Source organism: Myotis nattereri (genome assembly GCF_964212035.1).
Source record: "Myotis nattereri genome assembly, chromosome: 2".
Classification (NCBI taxonomy): Eukaryota; Metazoa; Chordata; class Mammalia; order Chiroptera; family Vespertilionidae; genus Myotis; species Myotis nattereri.
The window spans coordinates 189,350,029-189,375,936 of record NC_138076.1 but is presented as its reverse complement, the minus strand read 5'-3'; the positions used below and the strand labels follow the sequence as shown (position 1 = coordinate 189,375,936).

General features: G+C 36.0%; 1 protein-coding gene across 1 annotated transcript in view; it reads left to right on the top strand.

Moving 5' to 3' along the window:
• The window catches only part of ATF7IP (activating transcription factor 7 interacting protein), a 103,556-nt gene that overhangs the window by 67,524 nt on the left and 10,124 nt on the right, over nt 1-25,908 (top strand). The window contains exons 5-14 of the mRNA XM_081082962.1: nt 1,126-1,271; nt 2,698-2,835; nt 6,694-6,759; nt 8,599-8,678; nt 10,367-10,455; nt 13,270-13,902; nt 15,041-15,102; nt 20,213-20,291; nt 23,080-23,235; nt 25,036-25,215. Of these exons, the coding sequence (XP_080939088.1) occupies nt 1,126-1,271; nt 2,698-2,835; nt 6,694-6,759; nt 8,599-8,678; nt 10,367-10,455; nt 13,270-13,902; nt 15,041-15,102; nt 20,213-20,291; nt 23,080-23,235; nt 25,036-25,215 (1,629 nt within the window). The remainder of the gene's footprint in view (nt 1-1,125; nt 1,272-2,697; nt 2,836-6,693; nt 6,760-8,598; nt 8,679-10,366; nt 10,456-13,269; nt 13,903-15,040; nt 15,103-20,212; nt 20,292-23,079; nt 23,236-25,035; nt 25,216-25,908) is intronic.

The window sequence follows — 25,908 nt, the reverse complement described above, 5'->3', positions numbered from 1 at the left end:
AGGTTCGCCATCACTGTCATAGAGTATAACTGGATTTTAAAAATAGGCACATAGATATGGATAGAGAGTAAAGTGTATACTGGTAGGTGTGGTCACATGAGGGCATTTGCCTTTAATAAGTGTAAAGATTTTAATATTTTCACTTGATTTTTCAAAATCCTCACCCAAGATTATGTTTTCATTGATTTTTTGAGAGAGTAAGGGATGTTGGGGGAGAGAAAAAGAGAAACATCAATGTGAGAGAGAAACATTGATAGCCTGCCTCCCATGTGTACCCTGACAGGGGATTGAACCCGCGGCATAAGCATGTGCCTTGACTGGGAATTGAACACACAACCTTTTGGTGTATGGGGTGACACTCCAACCAACTGAGCCACCTGGCCAGGGGTTCACTTTTTATGTATTGAAAAAGAAACAAGTTAAAATTTGCTTATGAGCTCATGAATATTAACACTATTTGAAATTGAAATTTTCTAAGTGAAGATCTTTGAATATTTATTCTTTACCAAATACACTTTTATAATTGTCATTAATTTTATTATTTTTATATATTTGAAATTCATTAGGATATGTTAAGAATTTCTATTATTTTTTAAAAAAAATAACATTTATCATGTTATTTGCCTGAGGCTGATATTTAAGTAGGAGTTTTTTTCTAGATTTACTGAGGGAACTATTTACTGAGGAAGAATTAAATAGTTAAAGCTGCACACAGTTGTTAAAAAATCTGTGTTGGAGACTGAATACTGTATGTTGTCAGAAGATTAGTGTTCACTATAATATTTAGCAATGGGAATCAGTATAAGATTATTTCTTCTCATTTCATAATCACATTTTTAAGTGATTCTCCATCTTAATAGGAAGATTTCAATGATAAGATATTTTGTATTTACAGTGTACATTGCTTAGCCATTAGGAAATTCTTTTTTAGCATATTGAAAATCATTTCAAGTTGAAAGCTAAAAGCTACCTGTCTATTTTTCTGATCTCAAAAGTAATTCATAAAATAATTGATTGATAATGCTATTGTGATAGCTAGAAATAATATTTTGCTTAGGATGGAGAATTGGCATTAAGTTATATAATAAAAAACACCTGACAGATGATTATGCTTTTTGTCCTCAGTTGAATTTTCCAGAAGAAAACGTTCTAAATCTGAGGACATGGACAATGTACAGTCCAAACGTCGTCGATACGTGGAAGAAGAATATGAGGCAGAATTTCAAGTAAAGATTACAGCCAAAGGAGATATTAACCAGAAGCTGCAAAAGGTGTTATAGATTATAAATTGAAAACCATATTAAGTAAAAAGCACCACCATCTTTATTTTTCTAGGTCTTGAAAAATTTTTTTTTTGTATTTTACAAATAGTCAGGTCACAGAAAAAGAGAACTTAAAGTGGTTGAGCTTATTCTTTTTAATAATTTAATTTTAAAATTTCTCTTTTTATGAGACTGACACGCTGCCTGTTGCGCTAAGAGGGTGCCTAAAATTTCTCTTTTTAAAGCTACATAATTTATTTTAGATATGGTAGTAATTATCAAATTGGAAGGGAGATTTGATGATGTCTTGTATTTACTTTAGTAACAAAACTGTTAGTTTTCAGATTTTATCTTTTCTGCTATATTGAACTTTATTGTAATAGAAACATTAGTCTTATATGTTACTATTTTAATCTTTATAATAAGCTGGTTTCATGGTTGTAAGTCCCTACATTCTAAATTTTTGTTATGTACTTTAGACTTAGTATTAAAAATGGTAGAGACAAAGCTTTCCAAGGACTAGGGAGGAAGAGTGAAGTTCAGATTTTGACATCCCCCCAATCTGCTAAACTATACATACAACTGAAAATACGCATTATTTAATATATTTTCAAAATGTTTACACCAATGTTTATGATAAATTCCTTTTTAAGAGAGGAATATGCAACTCAGGTGAAATTAATTTTTCAGGTTCTTATCAATTTAATGATAAAACTTATAAGTAATCTAGTTTTTAGACTAGTATGCGTCCACTAAGATAAATATAAATATCCATACTAGGAAAAGGAATAGTGAGGCAGTAAGAAAAGTAGCTTTTTTTCTTCCAGTTTTTTTTATTTATTTGTCATATGAAGATAAATAATGTTTATTTAGTATTTCTTATAGAGCTGTTAGAAATATGAAGATAGCTTTGTGAAAGAATTTTGAAAACTTTTATGTGTATTGAGAGTTTACTTCTCTTGAACAGTGTCATTCAAGTATGATTCATGGACATGTACCATGTTTCCTCTTTGTTATAGGTCCATAATGAGATAAAAATGGAAATTATGAGTATGCATTTAGAAATGTTTTATAGGAATCTTATAGTGCACTATAAGTATCTCACAAAAATATCTGGAACAGGTTAGAAATTTAAAAATCTTGTTCTTTAATTTGTGTCCTTTAAATTATGATTGAGTGTATGGGAAGAAAATAATAAAACCTCAAATTATTTTTAAATTTCACCCTCTGAAAATTTTCTACTTTTTTCATATATTATTCTTTTTCAGTAGATCTATATCTAGAAGTAGAGGATTTCAGCGCATCCATTGTGTTATGGATCCCAGCCTGTTTTTTTTCATTAACCTAGTTTTACATAGTACTTAGGGATATTTACTGTTCAGTGCTTGCTGAAATGCCTTCTTTGCTTGTAACAAAGGAATGTGTATTTATTTAGGTTGTACAGTGGTTGCTGGAAGAAAAATTGCGTGCACTACAGTGTGCTGTATTTGATAAGACTTTGGCAGAGTTGAAAACACGAGTGGAAAAGATCGAATGTAATAAGAGGCATAAAACAGTTCTTACTGAACTACAGGTTTGTACACTGACTTGAATTGTATATGAATTTTTTTTGTATATGTATTTTATAACATTGTTTGTGATACATTTTTGAACTTGACAATAAAATATAACTTCTAAATTTTAGAAGTAAGAGGAGCCTCTGTTAGTTTCCTAGGACTGCCATAAAAGTGGTGCCATTAACTGGGTGGCTTAAACAACAGAAATGTATTGTTTCATAGTTCTGGAGGCTAAAAGTTGTAGATCAAGGTGTTGGCAGGACTGGTTCTTTCTGAGAGGTATGAGGAAGAATCTGTTCCATGTGTCTCTTCTGGTTTCTGATGCTTTGTTTACTGACAGTTGTGAGTGTTCCTTGCCTTGCAAATGCATCACCCTGATCTCTGGCTTTATCTTCACATGACTCTGTCTGTACCTCTTTGTGTCTGTATCCAAATCTCCCCTTTTTACAAGGATACATTGGATTGAGGACCACCCTTATTTCAGTATGACCTCATATAAACTACCTCTGCACCTACCTATTTGCAAATAAGGTCACAATCTGAGATACTTGTGGTTTGGATGTAGTATATGAGATTTGGATATACACAGCTTAACCCATAATAGAGCCTCAGAAATTATATACTTAGTACTTCTTAAATAGTTTTTTAGTCACTGAAGAAAGGCTGATATCATCTCACTTGCCATAAGTATCCTAATCATAATAATAAAAGGCCAGAGTTGTCACGACCAAAACGACCAAACCACCGTCACCATGAAGTGCATGGAGCACCTCTCAGTCCCTCCCCTGCAGCCCACAGGCCCCCGATTGCAGCAGAGCTGGTAGCTGCTAGCTGGCGGGCGCAGGCGTGGGGAGGTGCACATGGGTGGGCGGGGCCACTCGATTTTGCACGCTGGGCCTCTAGTTAAGTAATATTTGTTGTTATTCCTTATATATTAATCCACTTTGCTAAACAAGGTCCAATGTGTCTGAATCCCAACAGTTGTGCAACTTATATTAAATAGCTACCATTATGCCATTACCAGGAAATTATAGATATGCCCGAATGGGGAAACCAAGAGCAAATGAAATAGAAGTCATCAAATATATAATAATAGACTATGACTGTCCTGAACTAAAAAAAAATGTTCGTAGCCTTTATTTTCTTTTTCTTTTTATTTAAATATATTTTTATTGATTTTAGAGAGGAAGGAAAAGGGAGAGAGAGATAGAAACGTCAATGTTGAGGAGAATCATTGATAGGCTGCCTCCTGCATGCCCCACACTGGGGATCGAGCCTGCAACCCGGACATGTGCCCTGACCAGGAATCGAACCATAACCCCTTGGTTCATAGGTCAATGCTCAACCATTGAGCCATGCCAGCTGGGCTGTTCGTAGCCTTTAAAAAAAGAATCACAGAGTACTTGCCAAAATAGAAATTCAATCTTAGGCATACGATGGCAAATATTTAGAATTATAATTTAGAAAAAATTGTTATTTTCCTAGATTAAAACAACAAAAAGACTGTTCTTTGATTTTTTTTCTTTTAAGAATAATAAATGACAAAAGGTAAGTCCATGTTCAAAACTTTGGTTTTCGTTCTCTGCTAATAGTTTACTTTTTCAAGTGATAAAATTCTTTTTTAAAAAGTGTTTAAATACTATAGATGTATATGATATGAAAATGAAGTCCTTCTCTGTATATTCTCCCTCATAGTCTGCCGATCCAAATCTGTAGAGGTAACCACTTTTACGTTGGTATTTATCCTTGTAGACATTCGCCTGTACATAGCAAACAAAAAGAAATTTTAAAAAATAATTTTTTAATTAGTTTTCATTTTTAAATAAAAATAGTATTACGTTACATACAAAACAATTTATAGAATATCCACTAGGAAGTCTGACTAAATTAAAAATGAAAGATTCTTGTATAAGTTGGGGTATAAAAAACATCTTTTTACATACCTTTCTTGAAAAAATTGCATGAAATAATTTAGTCACAGAAAGGTAAATCCATATTAAGAATATAAAATCATTCTGTTCTATCGTTGGGTGTTAATAATCATAAATAACTAAGTCCTAAGGAAAATCTTCATTTTGGGAATCACAGGTGATTGTTTAGGCTTGTGAGTGGGCTTAAATAAGTTGGAAGGTTTGGGGTCTCCTTTAGAAGTGACTACTTTCTGAAAGGAACTTTAAAAATAGATAATACCATTTTTTAAAGTGATGTACTTATATTAGCTAGAAGAAATTCCCTGGAGGAGCTCTTCCTTAAGCCTCATGAATACATTTAGGAGCTTAGTTTATAATTTTTGAAAATATATTAGATATAAAATTGCAGTAGCAATAGTAGTAAAAAGAATTGACTGCCCTGGCTGGGTGAGTCAGTTGGATGGAGTTTCTTCTCATACACCAAAAGGGTTGATTCCTGGGTTCCTTGTTTGATCCCTGGTCTGGGCACACATAGGAGGCAACTGATCGGTGTTTCTCTCTCACGTCTCTCTCTCTCTCTCTCTCTTTCTCTCTCTCTCTTCCCCCACCCCTTTGTCTTCTCTCTCTAAAATCAATAAACATATCCTCGGGTGAAGATAAAAAATAAAAAATAAATTGAATATCACTTAGTAAACGACTTAAAGGAAATATAAAGATTTTACATGTGGTGATGTGATAATTTTTTTAGTTTTTTTTCTTTCTGTTCTAATTTAAAATTTTCTGTGAATATGTATTTGGGCAAAATATGTGTTTAGTTAGTTTATGTAAGCAGTACAAATGATAAAATAATTTCACTGATATATTAATACTAGCAAGGTAAAATTTTTGTCAGATTATTAAAGAATAACAGAATAATGAAATTAAATGTTTCAGAGTAATACTACATGAGCACTCATATAACTGCTATTGAAATTATAAATGAGCAAAGCCTTTCTGAAAAAACATTTAGATAAGAGCCTTAAAAATATACTTTAACTTAGGAATTCTGTTTCTGAATGTTGTCTATGGAAATCATGTGAAAGAACAAACATTAATTGCAGTGTTATTTGACTATGGCAATACATTGAGGAACATTGACATCAATCTGGAAAGTGAAATATATATGATTTAATATATATGATATACAGTAGGTCCTTGGGTTACATTGGAGATCCGTCCCTATGGCACGGCGTAGCAGCGCGATGTTAACGCCGTAAGTCGGAACCCACCTACTAAGCACCTATGTCACTCACATGGAGCACATACACAGCAGTAATGAAGTGAAACAGTAAAAAAAAAAATTTAAAAGAAAGATAATTCCTGACCTTTACTTGTGGTAAATAAATAATAAAAAACATAAAGCACATACCTTTATTTTCATTTTATTTTTTAAAAATAAATGGGAGATGGCGATGTAACCATGAAACGATGTCCATCGAGTCCGATGTAATCCGAGGACTGCCTGTATATATATAAAGTCAATGGTATATATTGATTCAATATATTATACATGTACCCATAAGTAGTATTGACAAGGGATCTTTATTACTTACAGATATGCTTATTTTTGCTACTACAAAATTCTCTTGTGAGAAAGTGAAGTGTGATTACAACTATGTTTAAAAATAACAAATCATACATATTCAGAAATGTACTGGTTTGTGAGCAAGCATCCATAGTTCTAGGAGGAAAAACGCTAACCTTATAGGAGTGTTTACCTGTGGGTATCAAATTTAAGGCCATTTTAGTTTTCATTATAATTTTCTGTGTTTTTCAAATATATATTTTACAATCAGCTTACTTTATTTACTTTTTTGCTGTTTGCTATCTTTGAGGATCCTGTTATCTATGAGTTTCTTGTTATATGGGTTCCATTTTAATGCTAAAGTGCCACTTGGGTTCTGTTTCCATTTTTGCTTTTTGTAGGCCAAGATAGCCAGGTTAACCAAACGCTTTGGAGCAGCCAAAGAAGATCTTAAGAAAAGACAAGAAGTAAGAATTTCTGTTGTTGAACAATTAATATTTAGCTCTAACTGATAATCTTAGTTAATGCTGAATTAGGAGGAAACACTTCCTTTATTACAGTTCTGAAGTTTGCTCTCATTCACTGTACTTACTGTATGTTGTTTCTGCAGCTCTATAATTAATTTTTAACCCTTTCCTATTTTCAATTACTGTTTTCACATTTTAACACATATCAATTACTTTTATTTTATGGCATTCTTGAAGCCGTATTTTCTATACATGCGGACTGAAGAGTCCCGGGTTTGATTCCGGTCAAGGGCACATGCCCTGGTTGCGAGTTCGAGCCCCAGTAGTGGGTGTGCAGGAGGCAGCTGATCAATGATTCTCTCGCATCATTGGTGTTTTTATCTCTCTCTCTCTTTCTCCCTCTCTGAATTCAATAAAAATATATTTTTTAAAAAATTATGTTTTTTGGGATTTGTCCTAGTCTAGTCTTGTTATTGTTTTAGTATTCCACTGCCTTCAATAGCCCCGTTCTGCCCTTCCTTTCTTATACTATGTAAGTTAAGTCCAAACATGGTAGCACAACATAAACACTATTCTATAGTCTAGTTTTTCTTTTTGTTGTTTCCTTAGTTACTCTGTAGTACATTATTTAAAAAAATTTAAAAATATGTTTTTATTGATTTTTAGAGAGAAAGAAAGGGAGAGGGAGAGAGAAACATGGATGTGAGAAACATCGATTGGTAGCCTCCTGTATGCATCCCAACAGGAATTGAGCTTGAAACCTGGGCATGTGCTCTCCCTGATCGGGTATCGAACTGGCTACCTTTTGGTGCACGATGATGACATTTAACCAAGTGAGCCACACCAGCTGGGGCATGCAGTACATATTTTTAATATAGCATTTGCATGTTGCTTTATAGTTTTTCAGTTGAATTTCTTTCTCTTCCTCTTGACTTTTTTCCCCATTTGAGCAATTCACATTTCTTTTTGTATTGATAGATCCATTATCTGGCACATGATAATTGCCAATAATAATTATTTCATTAATCACTATTTCTACAAGATTTTTCTGTCTTGATTCATTTTCTCACTTGACTTAAAAACAATTTTATAGTTTCAACCTTACCTTGTTCCTCCACCCCCACTGACTCCCTTCCCCCCGCAACTAATAATTTGTTCTTCATCTCTATATTGTTTTTACTTAACTTTTAAAATTCTGTTTTCTCTCTTTTTTCTTGAGTAACTGACAATTGTTTTTTTCCTTTGTTCTATATAGACTAATTTCCCCAAACTCACTTAGACATATCCAAAGATTTTTTATTATAGTTTTTTTTTTAATTACATAATTTCCTGATTTTAAATTCCACTTTCTCAACTTTGTTTCTTTGTCATAATGTGTAAAATGAGCTATTTTATTTCTTATATTAGAAAATTTGTATAAATCTTTTTTGAACCGTTTTTATTTGCTATGCCTAGTAAAGTATATGTAGACATTCACTAGATATTTATTGAATGAGTGTATCTGGTTTATTATTAATATTTTTATTATTTTGTTTATTGAGCCCTACAGCATGTAAACCATTTTCATAGTCTTCATTTTATTTCCTCATCTCAAAAAACTGAGGTATCAGAATTATTACATTTGTCTTTTGTATAATAAGCAGTTGTTTCCATTAAGTACTGTGCTTAAGACAGCTAACAAGTGGCAATTCCAAGATTCAAATTCTTGTCTCAACTAATAATATTTTTCATGGAATTATAGAAGTAACAGATAATATATTGATAAAGCATTTAAGGTCTTATTTTTAAAGATTTGCTTTATATTGGGTTTTATTTTACCTTGGTGTTTTTCTCCCTCAGAATCCACCAAACCCACCTGTACCTGTATCACCAGGAAAGTCTATAGTTGATGTCAACAGCAATAACAGTGTGCCCTATAGGTGAGAATAATAAACAGTCTATTTGTCAAGTATTTATTCCCCCCTCCCCCCCCCCTTTTTTTTTTTTGCCTTTTTCTTGTGTTAATCCTCACCTGGGCATATTTTTCCATTGCTCTTAGCTAGAGTGGAAGGGAGGGAGGGTTACTGGGGTGAGGGGGAGAACATCGATGTAAGAGAGACACATTGACAGGTTGCCTCCTGCATGTGGGGACTGAACCTGCAACCCAGGTATGTGCTCTTGACCAGGAATGGAACCTGCGACCCTTTGGTGCATGGGCCGACTCTAACCACTGAGAACACTGCCCAGGGCCTCTTTTTCTACCTTTTAAAAATAAAATTTACTCATTTTTCCCATCCACCAGCCCCCACTTCTGGCAACTACCAATCTGTTCTCTATATGGATTTAAAAAATACATATTTTTTTTTAGATTTCTTAAAGTAAATTTTGTTTTTTTTAGATTTCTTTCTCTGTTTAACTTAGCTTATCAGCATGTCTTCAAGATCCATCCATGTTGGGGGTCAAATGGGAAAATTTTTTTTTATGGCTAAATAATACTCCTATGTGTGTATATGTATAAAAGTTTGCTTACCCATTCATCCATAGGTGAACACTTAAGTTGTTACCATATCTTGGTTATTTTAAATAATGCTGCATTGAAAATGGTTGTGCATATATCTTTTCTAATTAGTATTTTGGTTTACTTCAAACAAATATCCAGACGTGTAATTGCTGTATCATATGGTAGCTCTATTTTTAATTTTTTGAGGAAGCTTTGTACTGTTTTCCATAGTGGCTGCACCAACTTACATTTCCATCAATAGTGTGCAAGGTTTTTAAATAGCAAGTCTGTCAAGTTTCCAAATAACTCATATGTAGAATCTAATGAACAAAATTAACTGTTGAACAAAATAGACCCAGAGACATAGAAGCATGGTACAGACTGTAGAATCTCAGTGGGAAGGTGCGGGTAGGTAGGAAGAGATCAGAGAACTTGTACGCATATATGCATAACCCATGGCACAGACAATAGGGTGTGAAGGCCTGGGGTAGTGGGTGGGGTGGTTAGAAGGGGTCAGTGGGGGGAAAAAAGGGACAGATGTAATACTTTCAACAATAAAGATTTAAAAAAAATAAAGTAATAAAATAAGAGAACAAGTTTCTGATTTTATTTTGCAGAAACATCTTGGAATCTAATCTTAGGTATTTGTATAGAGACAAGTGGTATACCAAATTAAATGTATTTCCTTCCTTTTTTCTTTGTTATGGATATTGTTTTGGTAATTTATTATAAGGCTTTTTTTGGTCATTGCAGATTTCTTTTATCACTTGTACTAAATAGTATTCTCTCAAGTAACTGAGAAATGCTTTGGTCAGGGGTGATAAAAGCTAGTGTCTGCAGATTTTAGGACCTACATTTGGTTTTCAGGTAAAAGTATTGAGGACATTAGAATAGAAGAGGAAGACTTTTCCCTAATGTCATAGGACACCTCCCCTCCTGCCCCTAGCGTTCTGAAGTCTATGTGGTAGTTTTCCCTCAGTGCATTCACTTGAAATTTAATGCTGCAATAGCTATGTCTAGCCACTCTTTTTTTTTCCCCATGGGCCACTGTTTTATCTATACATAAGTTGATGTTCCCTACAATGTTATATTCATGACTGACTATTTTTGTGTATATATATTTCATAGAAACACAGGTACAGTGAGACAGTTGCTGGAGTCCAAAAGAAATGTAAGCGAGAGTACACCACCATCCATTCAAACCTCTGTGAATACAGGTAACAATATTTTTTAACACTGAAATACATTTTCTTAGTGTAATTGGAGGCATTGGTTTTCTTTTCTTTTGAGGATGAAATTTGCTAGAAACTGAGCATATTGATCTAAAATTGAGTGCTTAAGTATATAATTTTATTTAAACACTAGAGGCGCAGTGCACGGATTTGTGCACGGGTGGGGTCCGGCTGGCCCGGCCCCAATCGGGGTGGATTGGGGCCAGGCCTGTCAGAAGGAGGAGATGGCGGGAGGTTGGCTGTCTGGCCCGTCCCCATTGGGGTGGGGGGGCCGATCTGGGGTGGGGCCAGGCAGGAGGAGGGGCTGCAGGAGGTTGGCTGGCTCGCCCGCCCCCTATTGAAGTAGGGGGGGTGTGCAGTCAGGGGCAGGGCCACCAGGGGGATGGGCTGTGGGCTGATCAGGGTGGTGGGGGCCCATTGGGGGTGGGGCCTGCCGGGGGGAGGGGCTGCAGGAGGTTGGCCAACGAGCCCCTCTGATCAGGCGGTTCGCTGGCCGCAGTGGGCATCATAATGACCAGTCATTCTGGTTATTACGGTCTTTTGTTCTGGTTGCTGGCTTTTTATATAGAGAGATTAGGATTCCATATATGCATGGAAATACAGAAATTGAAATCTCTACTGTAGTGGTTCTCAAACTTTTTTGTCACCATATCCCTGTATAATCTTAAAAACTATTAAGAATCCCAAAGTTTTTGTTTGTGTGGGTTATGTTAATTGATATTACTCTAGTAAGAATATAAAATTCAAAAAATGTTTTGCTTATTCATTAAAAACTAATAAACACTGCCTAGCCAGTTGGGCTCAGTGGATAGAGTGTCATTCTACATACTGAAGGTCCCAGGTTTGATTCTGGCTGAGGGCATGTGCCTCAGTTGCAGGCTCAATCCTCAGCCCTGGTCGGGTGAGTTCTGGAGGCAACCAACCGATGTATCTCTCTCACATTGATGTTTCTCTATCTCTCCTCCTTCCTTCAACTCTAGAAATCAATGGGAAAATATCCTTGGGTGAGGATTAACAAATTAAAAAATAATTATTAACACCTTATTTTGCAACACGTGTTTTAATGAAAAATAACTTCTAAGATTAAAAAAGTAATGAAAAGAGTATGATTGTCTTACATTTTTATACATTTCTTTTATCTCACTTAAAACATTATGATCCCTATGAAAGCGGGATTCTTATATCTATATCTGCCTTCCTTGTTGAAGTTTGTTGTTTTGATTGAAATATATGAAGAAAATTCTGCCTCATACAAATATGTGGTTGGAAAAGGCTAGCTCTTTTAGAGAACTGTGGATATTTTCTTTGAAAATCAAGTAGTAATTTGTTTGTTTATTTATTTATTTATTATTGATTTCAGAGAGGAAGGGGGAGGGAGAGAGAGAAACATCAATGATGAGAGAGACCAGAATCGAACCTGCAGCCCTTCAGTCTGCAGGCTGATGCTCTATCCACTGAGCCAAGCCATATAGGGCTATTTTGTTGGCTTTTTTTTTACTGTGAACATGTGATGGTAAAAAATGTAGTGATAATTTTAGTACCACTACTTGATTTTTGTACTGAAATATCAGAAATTTTACTCATCATTGCTTTGGCTCCATCAGTGCAAATATCTACTGGTGAAAAAGTAAAATAATGTTTTATTATTGTTATGAAAATAGTTTTGATATTGCAAGCTCCTGAAAAGGTCTCAGTTACCCCAAGTATCCCACTGAACCATACCTTGAAAATTGCTGCTCTCAGTATGCCTGTGATTTTGGAAGAAAGACTACAGATCAATGAGAAAGACAGCCATCTAGCTTCCTTATTTCATCTCCCATCGACACTCTGCCATCTTCCATTTATATATATAAAAGGCTAATATGCAAAGTGTCCCCTCAGGAGTTCGACCAGGAGACCAGGAGTTTGATTGCTCACTATGACGTGTGCTGACCACCAGGGGGAAGCATGGGACAAAGAAGGCCCCGGCCTGCAGCCGGGGAAGGAAAGCCCCGGTCGGCAGTTGGAGGAAGGCCCCAGCCAGCAGCTGGAAGGCCCCGGTCAGCCCTGATCGCTGACCAGGCCTAGGGACCCTACCTGTGCATGAATTTTGTACCCTGGGCCTCTAGTCCTATAAAATAAAGAGCTAATATGCTAATTAGACCAGATGGTGGAACAACCTTCTGGAATGACCGGGGGGGGGGGGGGGGGGCAGGGCAGGGCCATGAGGCACGAATTTTGTGCATTGGGCCTCTAGTATTATATAATGTTAATAGAATATCAGTGTAGGCAACCTTCTGTCTCTAGTTCCTCTCCCAGGCAATTCAGTACAACTTGATCCGTAGATCTGATTTCATATGGTCCAAATGATAAGATACATGACCAAGTTTGCCTATTCATTAATAGTGATGATGCTTACTAGACTTTCTATTTGAGTTTATATATTGCTAGTGTCCCAAAGCATTTGTGATGTTTTAACTGTAGTTTCAAAAATATCTAAACAATATTACCAATTTTTCAGTTATTTTTCAGTTATGCTATAGTTATTACAGTATTTTCAGACACTGTTTTGATAGGAGATAGCAGTCCTCCATATTAATCATAAACCATGTGATGTTTTCATAATATACTGATCATAGATGCAAAATGCTTCTACAAATTTAACTCAAAGAAGTTCAAGAATTTAAATCTGGAAAAGATTTCATTATGAAGGACTTTACTGTATCTACTGCAATCCATTAAATTATTATTGTGTTATATTATCCTAGCTGATAAATGGAGATAGCCATTTAAACTGAGATTTCTTTTTTCTTTCTATAGTGTCTTCAACCAATCTTGTCACTCCTTCAACAGTTGTCAGTAGTCAACCTAAATTGCAGACTCCAGTGACTTCGGGTTCTCTGACATCAATTCTTCCTGCACCCAACACAGCTACAGTAGTTGCTACTACTCAGGTGCCTAGTGGAAATCCTCAACCTACAATCTCTTTACAATCATTACCAGTGATTTTGCATGTACCTGTTGCGGTATCCTCCCAGCCTCAACTCCTACAGAGCCATCCCGGGACTTTAGTAACTAATCAACCATCTGGCAACGTTGAATTCATTTCTGTACAGAGCCCACCTACAGTGAGCAGTCTCACCAAAAATCCAGTATCCTTGCCATCCTTGCCAAATCCCACTAAACCAAACAACATTACTTCTGTGCCCAGTTCTAGTATTCAAAGGAACTCTCCTGCCAGTGCTGCACCATTAGGAACAACACTTGCTGTACAGGCTGTTCCAACAGCGCACTCTATTGTACAAGCCACAAGGACTTCTTTACCCACAGTAGGCCCATCAGGACTCTACAGTCCATCAAATAATCGCGGTCCTATACAGATGAAAATTCCAATTTCTGCTTTTAGTACTTCATCTCCTGCAGAACAGAGCAGCACTACTACCCCAAGAATTGGTAAGTCACTGTGTAGCTTTAATAATAGAAATAAAAGCTTGCTAATGATCTGTAGATAATTGAACTTTTCTGTTTGTTTGTAGAAGTGGCTAGCATCATTAGAAAAACAAAGTAAATGGAATATCCTGGAGGTTATTTTTAATAAGTTTTTAGTTTCATAAGAAATTATGTTGTTAAAATGGGATTTGAGAGAGAGTTTGTTTTGAGTGAGAGGCTAGCATTTGTATTTAACTTTTTGGCATTTTCCTAATCTGGGTGAATTTTTTTATTTAGGCTTTGTAGCAAGCATTATTTTATAATACATTTGCCAGGAATATATGAATAGAACAAATTTATTTTAAAGTATCTAATTGACCTAATGTATGCTTAAAAGAGGAAAATAAACATCACATATTTTCCCTACCCATTTATGTGCTCATCACTCACATCTTCCAAATTTGAACAGTTTTAAAATAGGTTCTGCCCTCTCTAGTTTACTTCGCAGTGCTTGATTGTGTCTTGTTTTCTCTGTTGTATATTTTCCCCTATGACATATTTTCTGATTATGTTTGTATATATGTGTACTTTGAAGTATTGCAAAAGGGAGAGCTTGATTGTATCTGTATTTAAAATCTTTTAAACTCTTTTTTTAACTACATTTTGTATGCATTCTCTTTTTTTCAATTATAGTTGACATTCAATATTTTATATTAGTTTCAGTTATAGAATAGTGGTTAGACATTCATATAATTTATGAAGTGTTTCCTTTGATAAGTCTAGTAACCATCTGGCACTATGCATAGTTATTACAATATTATTGACTACATTTCCTACGGTATATGTTATATCCCTATGACTATTTTGTAACTACAATTTGTATTTTTTAATCCCTTTAGCTTTTTCCCCCAACCCTCATCCCATCTGGCCACCATCAGTTTGTTCTTTTGAATAATTAATGCTTAGCCTAGAGACAATTTAAGTCAAAGAGAGGTGCATGCTGGGTAACAAATCTCTTATAGTTATTTAAATTATAAGTGTGTGTGTGTGTGTGTGTGTGTGTATATACGTATGCATGTTTATGTATATAAAGCACAACCCAACTTTTCACATTTTTAGGTGCTTTTAAAAATGGCTGACTTTTTAAATTTTGACTCCTCAGAAAACCAGACAAACAAAACAATAGATGCTTCTGTTAAGAAAGCAGCTGATAGCACATCACAGGTAAGATTTTCCTTCTGTTTCAAATTAAAATTCTAATTATAGTCCACAAGACAATGGATTTCTACCAGTATTCTTTAATACAATGAAAATTATTCTGTGTTCTTTACAACTCTTCAAAGATTTCCAAACAGCTTCTCTGTAATATTGAACAAGAACTGACTTTCTTTGCTTAGTAATTCTCCTAGAGGTAATGTTATTTTATTATATTGACTAACTGCTTGGCTTATATAATTGATAGTCCAGCTGTTTGCCTAAGTGGCAAATATAAAACACTGTGAAACAGCCTGTGATTCTTTAGAGTGTCCCTTTCTGATTACTTATGGCTAACTTATTTTTTTCTGTGACAAATCTTACTAGGTTGAAAACTTTAAAGTTAGTAGAGTTTCAAAGAAATCTGAATGGGCTGTATGGAAATGGTTGTTGTTTAATCAGACCTAGTTAGGAACTCGTTAAATAGGTAAAATATTATCTTTTTTTGTAGTCATTGAATGAAGATTTCTCTAATGTCCTCCAAATAATTATTTGTCAACATATTTCACATAGAATGTATTATTATAACATATTTTTTCACATATCTCATTTCATATAATACATCAATATATTTAATATAGTGTAAAAATTATCTATTCAAATTATCAGCATATATTATAAAACAATGTAGAATTTTTTATGCTGCTGTCTGTAATTATAGTGCTGATTTGAGGGACTCAGGTTCACCCTCAAGTTGGTTGATTTGCTAGAACAGTGGTTCTCAACCTTCCTAATGCCGCGACCCTTGAATACACTTCCTCATGTTGTGGTGACCCCCAACCATAAAATTATTTTCGTTGCTACTTCATAACTGTAATTTTGCTACTGTTCTGAATCGTAATATAAATATCTGATATGCAGGATGTATTTTCATTGTTACAAATTGAACATAATTAAAGCATAGTGATTAATCACAAAAACAATATGTAATTATATATGTGTTTTCCGATGGTCTTAGGCGATTTCTGTGAAAGGGTCGTTCGACCCCCAAAGGGGTCGCGACCCACAGGTTGAGAACCACTGTTCTAGAAAGACTCATAAGGCCCATAGCAGGGTACTTACGGTTTATACAGCAAAAAGATAGAAAGCAAAAATAACAGGGAAAAGATAAGCATCAAGTAGGGTTCAGAGAGGTTAGACACAAGCTTCTAAATCTTCCCCTATCCATCATCACATAGCATGTGCTTTCTCTCTTATTATTAACTTCAGTGACAAGTACCAAGAGTCTCTGCCCAAAGAAGCCTGACTAACTCTCAAGGTCTGAGGTATTTTAAAGGGCTGGTCATATAGCAATATCTTTCTATGTAACCAGTCGAAACTCAAAACCCCAATAGTAAAATCAGACATACATCAAAAATCTTGATGTTTGTGCGAATCAATCTTGACAAGCCAGTATGACAAACTCCACTTTTCAAGGTGTTCAGAAGAAAATTATTAATCATTAATGGAAACTTTTCAAAGGCCACATTCTTGGTAGCTAATCAAGTCTCATTTATAGTTCCAAGTTCCCTTGGAGAGATGTGCAAAAAGTGAACAACCAGGTGTTCTGTGTTAAGTTCCTTCACAATTGGTGAAGTGCCCTACTGTAATTTTTCATATATGCTCTTTTTGTTTGTTTCATTACAAAAAAACCACAAAAAACAACCCTCTCTTGAAGTTTTCTTAGTGTTGACTTAATGAGAGTGGTCATATTGGAGAAGTATACACCATTAGATAACTTTTAATAAAATAGATTCTTAGTATAAAACCTACTTGACAACAACTAAGGGTTTTTTTTTTTTTTTTATAGTTTTAAATTGAGAACTTTAGTAAGATTTGTAAATGCAGATATAAATGTGTGATTTCTCTGATTAGATATGTTTTTTCAGAAGTGATATCAGAAAAAATGTAAAAGTACCTATGTATATGTATATGTGTCTGTTTATAAATCTGCACCTAGTGGCATAGAAATAATAAGCCCTAGAGTCAGACAGCCTGGCTCCTGTCACTTTTTAGTGGATAGCCTTTGGGCAAGTTACTTAATACCTTGGATTTCTCACCTATAAAATGTGGGTAATGCTATTTCCCACTTCATAGGATTACTATAAAAATTAAATTTGTTAATCAATATAAAACATTTAACACAGAGCCCTATAGCAATAGTGTCAACTCTAATCTTATAATTGCTATTAATAATTATTGAAATAATTACCAATTTTATTTCTCAAGAAAAAAACATAGCTAGGAAACTACCTGTAATATATAATAATAGATAGTAAGTTGTATGTTAGGTTGTGACCAATAAAAATATAGATTAGATTTTATTGTAGACCTTCTTGTCCTATTAGAGAGTATACATTATAGGAAAATATGCATCTCATAATAAAGCATCAAAACATGACACGAAGGCTACCAAATTTATGGAAATAGGACATTTTATTATTATAAAGTTTCCCTCTTTGTATCTTGTCTAATATTTACATGGTCACAGCAGCTTTTGTATATTTACTTTTTTCAGTGTATTTATGTCTTCATATTTAAAGTGAGTATCTAGGAGAAAGAAACAAAGTTATTTCTTGATGTCTTATCCCATGTGGCAATCCATATATTTTGATAGGAAATTTTAGTCTGTTTACACGTGTTATAATTATTATTATTTTTTTAAATATATTTTATTGATTTTTTACAGAGAGGAAGGGAGAGGGATAGTTAGAAACATCGATGAGAGAGAAATATCGATCAGCTGCCTCTTGCACACCTCCTATTGGGGATGTGCCCGCAACCAAGGTACATGCCCTTGACCGGAATCGAACCCGGGACCCTTCAGTCCGACGCTCTATCCATTGAGCCAAACCGGTCAGGGCACGTGGTATAATTATTGATATGGTTGTATTTAGGTCTTCTGTTTTATAATTTTAAAAATTTGTTTCATCTAAATTTTGTTTCTATGTGGTTTCTTTTTTTTCTCTTTATTTTGTGTTAATCTTATGGGGTTTTTAAAAACATTTTATCTTAATTCTCCTGTTTCCCTTTTATTTTTGTTTTTCAGTTTCTACTTCTTAATTGCACATTCATTAATATATTTCCTTTAATTCTCTCTCTTCTCTCTCTCTCTCTCTCTCTCTCTCTCTCTCTCTCTCTCTCTCTCATCCTCACCAGAGGATACCTTTCCATTGATTTTTAGAGAGAGTGGAAGAGAGAGGGAAAGACAGAGAGAAACATCAATGTGAAAGAAACATATCAATTGGTTGCCTCCTGCACACACCGACCAGGGCCCAGGCCAGGGAGGAGCCTCCAACCAAGGTACCTGCGGTTGACGGGAATTGAACCCGGAACCCTAAGCAGATGCTCTATCCACTGAGCCAAACTGGCAAGGGCCTTTGAATATATTTTTAACAGCTACTTTGCAGTTTTTGCTAAATTCAAAATCTGGCTTCTCTTGGAACCATTTTCCATTAACTACCTTTTGTCTTTGGTTGTATTCTACTGGTCTTTGCATATTTGTCTAGTAATTTTTGTTGTTGGTTTTGTTGTTATTGTTATTATGTGGGTCCCCTGTGTCTTGCACAATCCCCATCTGCTCCCTGCAGGCATTTTAACTGACCCTCACCTACTTCCCCCACCTCCCATCAGGACCCCAGTTTAATGTAACACTCAATCTCCGGTATCTGCAGGAGGTGGTCTGTGGTGGGTGGAGCTCCAGGGGTAGTAATATTACTGTGCAGGAGGCTTAAAGTTCACAAAGGCGGTGTGGCGGATGGAGTTCCAAGTTTGGGGCTCTGAGTCCAGAATACCCTGAGGGCTCAGGATGGACGGAAGATGGATTTGGGGACAAAAGGTCGGTGACGTTCAGATTTGTGGTGGGGAACAGAGTCGGTTGAAATCCAGGATGGGGGAGTCTGAGTCCCGGAGGACCGATTTGGGATCGATTTGGGATCCGGCACTCCTAGGTGCCGGAGTCTGAGCCCGAGGCCATATTGTGGGGGAGGGGATGGGAGGGCACGCAGCCCAGGACGGGGAGCCCAGGCGGGAGCCCAGGCGGCCGGCTGGCCGGGCCGGGCAGCCCGTGGTGGTCGCGCACAGACGCACAGCCACGCGCAGCCTGGGAGCGAAGCTTCCCCAGCGATGGTGAGCAGCTCCAGGTCCTTAATCCTAATCTGCGCCTTAATTCTGATCTCCAGCTCACAGAACCCGGGGATTGGAGGCAGAGGCAGGGCGAGCCGGAGGCTGTGGGGCCTGGCGGGCGGGGGCGGGGGTGGGGGTGGGGTGGGGGGCAGCCATCTTGGGCTTGCCCCGGTGGAAGGGTGGAGGCACACAGGGATGAGGGCCAGGCTCTCGGACCCAGGCCAGGGCGGTGGGGGGCCTCGGGCCACCGCCTTCAACCGCAGCAAGAGCTGCTTCTGCAGGTCTAGAGAGGCTGCGGTAGGGCGTCCAGGGAAGGAAGTAGATGGGCGGGGCTGGCCACTGGCTCACTGTGGGGAAATTTTTGATAAATATAAAATTTAGTAAATTTTGAAATGTGAACCTTAGAGATATGTTGTAGTGACTAGGTTTTGTTACATTCTTTGAGGCTTTGTTAAGTACTTTTAATATGAGTTTTACAGATTTGTGTTTTTTAACAAGTCATTTTCTATGAAATCATTGTTATAGAAAGGTTTATAATTGTAGGACTTAGAATTTATATCATTGTCTTGGGATTGGGCCTGAATTTTGTACCCTGAAGAATTAGTTTTCTTTAACTTAACAAAACTTGAGATTTGCAGATGAAAAATTGATTTTAGTTAATCTGCGGTGTAATCTATCATAAAGTAATTATGATTAGCATTTGCAGTCATGCGCCGCTTAACTGAGGTACCTTAGGGGATCACAGAGAATACTTACACGAGCCTGGATGGTATAGCTTACTACACACCTAGAGTACATGGCATAGCCTGTGGCCCCTCAGCTGCATGCCTGTACAGCGTGTTACTGTACACAAGAGAAAGTCATGCAATCATTGAACCAGGTTATTCATTATCTTCGTTTCTCCTCAGTATTATTTCATTTTTCCTTTATGTCTGCCAACGTTTCTTTTGCAAAATGAAGGTGTGTTGTTTTTCAGAGTGGAAAAGCCACAGCCAGTGATTCAGGTGGTGTCATTGATCTTACAATGGATGATGAAGAGAGTGGAACTTCACAAGGTATTTAAATATAAGTAATCATACTAAGTGATGCTTTGGTGCCATTTTTTTCTCTTAATCCAATTTAATACTCAGTGAAGATAGTTTATTCTTGGTGTATTTGTATCCTCTCCAGAATGAGGTTTTTTTTAGATTAGAATTAAAAAATAGAAATAAAATCTTGAAAGAATATGAAAAGGCATAGTGGAAAACGGAGCAATTAGGAGAATATTTAACTTATGGAACATCCCTCTTTTTATATCTGTTATTTCACATGATCCTTGTAATAGCCATGTAATGCCCACTTGAGAGTTGAGGATAGATTGACAGAGTATGAATCAGTAAGGGAAGTGGAAATTCAACCCAGGACTTCTGACTCTAAATGGTGTGTGCATGTGTGTTTTAATCTAGGTATTTTTAAGTGTATATACACTTAATTTGGTTATTTGACTTAATTTCCTTTAGTGTTATTTAAAAGAAAATGAAAGTAATATTAAAAAGCATGCACACCCCAATATTGCTCTGTTATAATATTTAGAAATAGTATTAGGTAGATATTACCCAATATTCCAAAGTATTCTTCTGCATTTTAATAGACATTCAATGAGTAAAAAGTTTCATAGTTAAATATGCTTAGTAAATGCTTAGTAAACAAAATTATGTTTTTTTCTTTTTATTAATTTATTTTTATTGTTGAAAGTATTACAGGTATGTCTCCCTTTTCCCCTATTGACTCCCTCTACCCCACCTTTGCCCCCCTAATGTGTTTTCTTAATACAGACTTCTCTAAGCCATTGCAAATTTATAATGTAATTCTCAGTGATTCAAGATATAAAGTAATTTTCAAACATATTTGACTGTACAAAATAACTTTGTTCATGGACGTATCTATAAACCTCTGGTGATAATTATATAATGCATGTGGAAAATCTAGTATCATGAGGTATTAGGGCCTTAAAGACGTTAAATTTAAAAAACCTAAACATTTAAAAAAATTGCATTTTAGGGGGTAAGATAGTTAATTTGGTTTTAAGAAAACAAAATTAAGTGGCTTTACAATTGATTATGGGACAGAAAAGTCAGTTATTTTTTTTGGTGTAAAACTGCTGTAATTTTGGAAGATTTATGCCATCATTTGTCAAGGTTGAATTCATACCGGTATCGCTATTCTTAAAAAGTTTCAGGTTACCTGTAATCTTTTCACTATTATTTCATAGACAAGTTAAATGTAATGAATTCCTAGAGGACAGAAATAAATATAGGTTATTTTTGAGAGGACACAGGTAGGGTTATTCTGAATTAAAAATAAACGTTTATTATCAGTGCTCTTGCAGTTTCTCTTTCTAGCATCCCTAGCTCATGGGCACTCTTTCCATTACTTCACCTTTAAATGTACCTTAAATTCTCTTATTCTAAGGTGCATTATTTTCCATCAGCACCCAATTAAAATTTTACTTGCTAAAGCCTTAAATTTTATTTACAATTTATAATTTTATTTACATAGAAATTTATTTACATTTTAGAATTACATAGGACTGAAATCAGTGGGAATCATTTTGGATAGCAGAGCTTTTGGCTTACCCTCTTTATAATACACCATATAGTGGTTACCTATTTTCAAGGGCTTTTTCTGAGATGCAAACATTAATTTCATAGGCTATTGTAGACTTTTTTTGAGATATACACTCTGTGTATTATATTTTAAAGACTGGATAGTATAAATAGCCATCTGTGTTAAGCAAGAGAATCAACAACAGTAGAGTAATTGGAATTCAAGATCTTTGGTGAAAAACTCAGCAGTTTATAGGTATTTGTCTAGGGCAGTGGTCGGCAAACTGTGGCTCGCGAGCCACATGCGGCTCTTTGGCCCCTTGAGTGTGGCTCTTCCACAAAATAAATACCGACTTCTGCGCATGGGCCACGAAGTTTCAGTCGCACTGTACGTGCGTGCCCGCAGGTGGTATTTTGTGGAAGAGCCACACTCAACGGGCCAAAGAGCTGCATGTGGCTTGCGAGCCACAGTTTGCCGAACACTGGTCTAGGGGAATGTCCTTGATATAGCTATATATATATATATTACAAATATATATTAATGTAGAAAATGAAATTATTCTAATTGACGTGATATTGTATTGAGTTCAGAAAAAGGATTGACTCATAAAAAACAGTCAAAACATAAAACTACCTTTTTGTACATTTTAATTAGGATCTGTGAGAGAACTAACAGTGAGTTACTTAAGGTCCTGACTTGGTTTTCAGATTGGCAAATACACATCTACAATAATAAAAGCATAATATGCTAATTAGGCCAAATAGCCAAACGACCTTCTGGACATCATTCTGGACGTCCTTCTGGACAAAGCCGCTGTGGCGGGGGCTGAGGCAGAGGCAATTAGGGGCGATCAAGCAGGCAGGCGAGCAGGTAGTGGCGATCAGGCAGGCAGGCAGAGTGGTTGGGACGATCAGGCAGGTAGGTGAGTGGTTAGGGGCAATGAGGCAGGCAGGGAGAGTGGTTAGGGGCAATGAGGCAGGCAGCCCAGCCGTTAGGAGTCAGCAGTCCTGGATTGCAAGAGGGACACCCCCCGAGGGGTCCCATATTGCTAGAGGGTGCAGGCTGGGCTGAGGGGACCCCCCCACCAATGCACAAATTTCGTGCACCGGGCCTCTGGTAGTTAAATAGAAAGAAGTTGTTTTGTTAGCGGTAAATGTGACTTGGTGGCAGGCAAAAGTAAATTTTACCCATAAAGGAAGTCCTGTATTTCTAATTTTTTTCTATTAATAATCATAATGTCTCACTTTTAATTAACAGACACTAAAAAGCCAACTCACACTCCAGTGTCAGCCATGAGTTCTTCTCAGTCTGTGTCTCGGCCGTTGCAACCTATCCAGCCAGCACCACCTCTTCAGCCATCTGGGGTGCCAACAAGTGGACCATCTCAGACAACAATACACTTACTACCTACAGGTAAACTTGCTGAATCATTAAACCAAAGCTTTAGTTTTGTCTACAGTGAAATAGGACTATGGAATCAAGTGGAAAGATTAGACAAAAAATTCTTATTGTTATTTTGAAGATAACGTGCCTTTTGAACGCTGTATAACTGAGTTTTCCTGTCATTAAGTAGCAGCACTTATATAGAATGGTTATATAGAAGGCTTAAACTATATGCCTTTGTCATTTGCTACTGAAAACAGCAGAAATGAATATCCTTTCTTAGGAAGGATGGGTGTAATGATTCATTCTGGTTATAACCAAGAAGGTATAATTGACTAATTAAATAAGAATTTAAAAATAATTCTTAACTTGAACTAGTTTTAAGTGGCTTAACACTATCAACAGGAGATATAACACTAATATTTTATTTGCACCTTCAAGAAGCTGTAAATCAGACATTTTCAAGGTATAGCCTATATCTCCTAAACTGTTTGGAAGCCAATCAAGACAGTTTTTCTTCATACAGTAAACCATTGCTTATAGATTTATCTGCAAAATATTTACATAAACACAATTTTCATTAAGGAAAACATTGAATTCTCATGGAATTGTTTCCAGTGAAATTAAAATGACACTCACCTAATTTAGAAAGAAATATCATCATGTAAACCCAAGTGCAGTATAGGTAACAAAAATGGGGACTAAAGACTGTCTTCCATTTCTAACTCAAAAAATGAGTCTATGTAAAGACTAAGGAGTCTTCAGTAAAGACACCTTTTTATCTTTGTTGCACCCAGCATTTACCTCCAAATGTATTTATAGAACCCATTTTTTCCATATGAAAGATTTGTTAATTGTTTTTTATTATAAAGTTAATATATGGTTATTTGTAAAATGTGATTCTAATTCAGAGAGTTATTAACAAGAAGCTAACTCCTAAAGTCAGCATTGTAGTTCATGCTGTGAGTGAACATTTAAGATTCAGTTTTGACAAATATATATTAACGTCATTCAAGACATTAATGCTCTTATGCATAGGTTAGGAAGAATGCCATAGTAGAGAAGGAAGAAGTCTGTGTTTTAATGGATATTTTATTGTTTTGAATAGATGGTTTGGCTTCCCCGAAGAAAATGTCAGTTATAATACCCAACCAGTTTCTTGAACTGTGGGAATACAGAGTTACTCTTGGATTTATGCTCATTTGCAGATAGTCTGGAGGGCCTAAAATTCCACTCTGCTAAGAACATTTTAACATAGAGGAGGAAAAATCTGCTTTTTTAAGTCACTCCTATAAGTTAGTAATTGCGAGTCTAAACCTTTTCTTTCATGTTTATTATGTAGTCAAACTAAAGAGTGGAAAGGGCACTCTGGCCATTGTGGCTCAGAGTGTCCATCTGCACACTGAAGGGTCTCAGGTTCAATTCCCAGTCAGAAGCTGATACCTGGTTTGTAGGTTCAGTCATTGGCCCTAGTCAGGGCATGTGCAAGAGGCAGCCAATCATTGTGTCTCTCTCACATTAATGTCTCTCTCTTTCTTTTTCCCCTTTCCTCTCTTCCTCCCTTCCACTTTCTAAAAATCAATGGAGAAAATATCCTCAGGTGAGGAAAAACAAAAAAGTGGAAAGGGCATTGGACAGGGTTGAGATGTTCTTTTTCTCTGAAGTTTGTAGTAATATTAGTAATTTTGGTTGGCTTTATCACGATTGCAAAAGGAGACTGTTGTCTCTATATCTATTATTAGAGTTAGTACAGAGTTAATTAACATTTAATACTCTTCATTTAACATAGATTGTACTGTATTCTTATTATATTTTTCTGCTTTTTATTAGCTCCAACCACTGTGAATGTAACACATCGTCCAGCAACTCAGGTGACCACGAGACTTTCTGTACCAAGAGCTCCTGCAAACCAAGTGGTTTATACAACTCTCCCTGCACCAACAGCTCAGGCTCCCCTGCGAGGAACTGTTATGCAGGCTCCTGCTGTTCGGCAGGTCAATCCCCAAAATAGTAAGAGACTCTTTTCTTGTATATGGCCCAAGTTGTATATAGTTCTTTAGCGTTTAGTTGGAGTAGCTTTTAAAATAAAAAAATAAAATAAAGTGAACCACCATTGAACTCTCTACCAGGCTAAGAAATAGAGCTTTATCAGAATCTTACAAGCCTGTTTTATGTCCTTCCTTAATTGCGTCTCTCTCCCTTTCCATCAGAGGTAACCGTCATCCTTACTTTGTGCTTTGCGGTATGGTTTTGCCACTTCCATAGTAGGTTTCAGTAAAAATATTTAATTTTCCAAAATTTAATAGCAAGGATAAATTTAGCTATTTAAAGATCTTGCCATAATGAAATGTTGGTTTTTTAAATATTTATTAAATTGATTGGGGTGCCATTGGTTAACATGAACATATAGGTTTTAGGTGTGGCTTTTTATGTTACAAGATCTGTATACCCTCCACCCAGAGTGAAATGTTCTCCTATTACCTTATATTAGGACTCTCTTCTCCCCTTATCCCCATCTCTCTGGCATTTACCGCACTGCTTTTTGTGTTCAGGAGTTTCTGTTTTATATCCCACATACAAGTGAAATCATATAGTTCTTAGCTTTTCCTGACAGATTTATTTCACTTAGCATAGTGTTCTCAAGGTCCATCCATATTGTTGCAAATGATGCTATTTCATCCTTTCTTAAGGCTGAGTAGTATT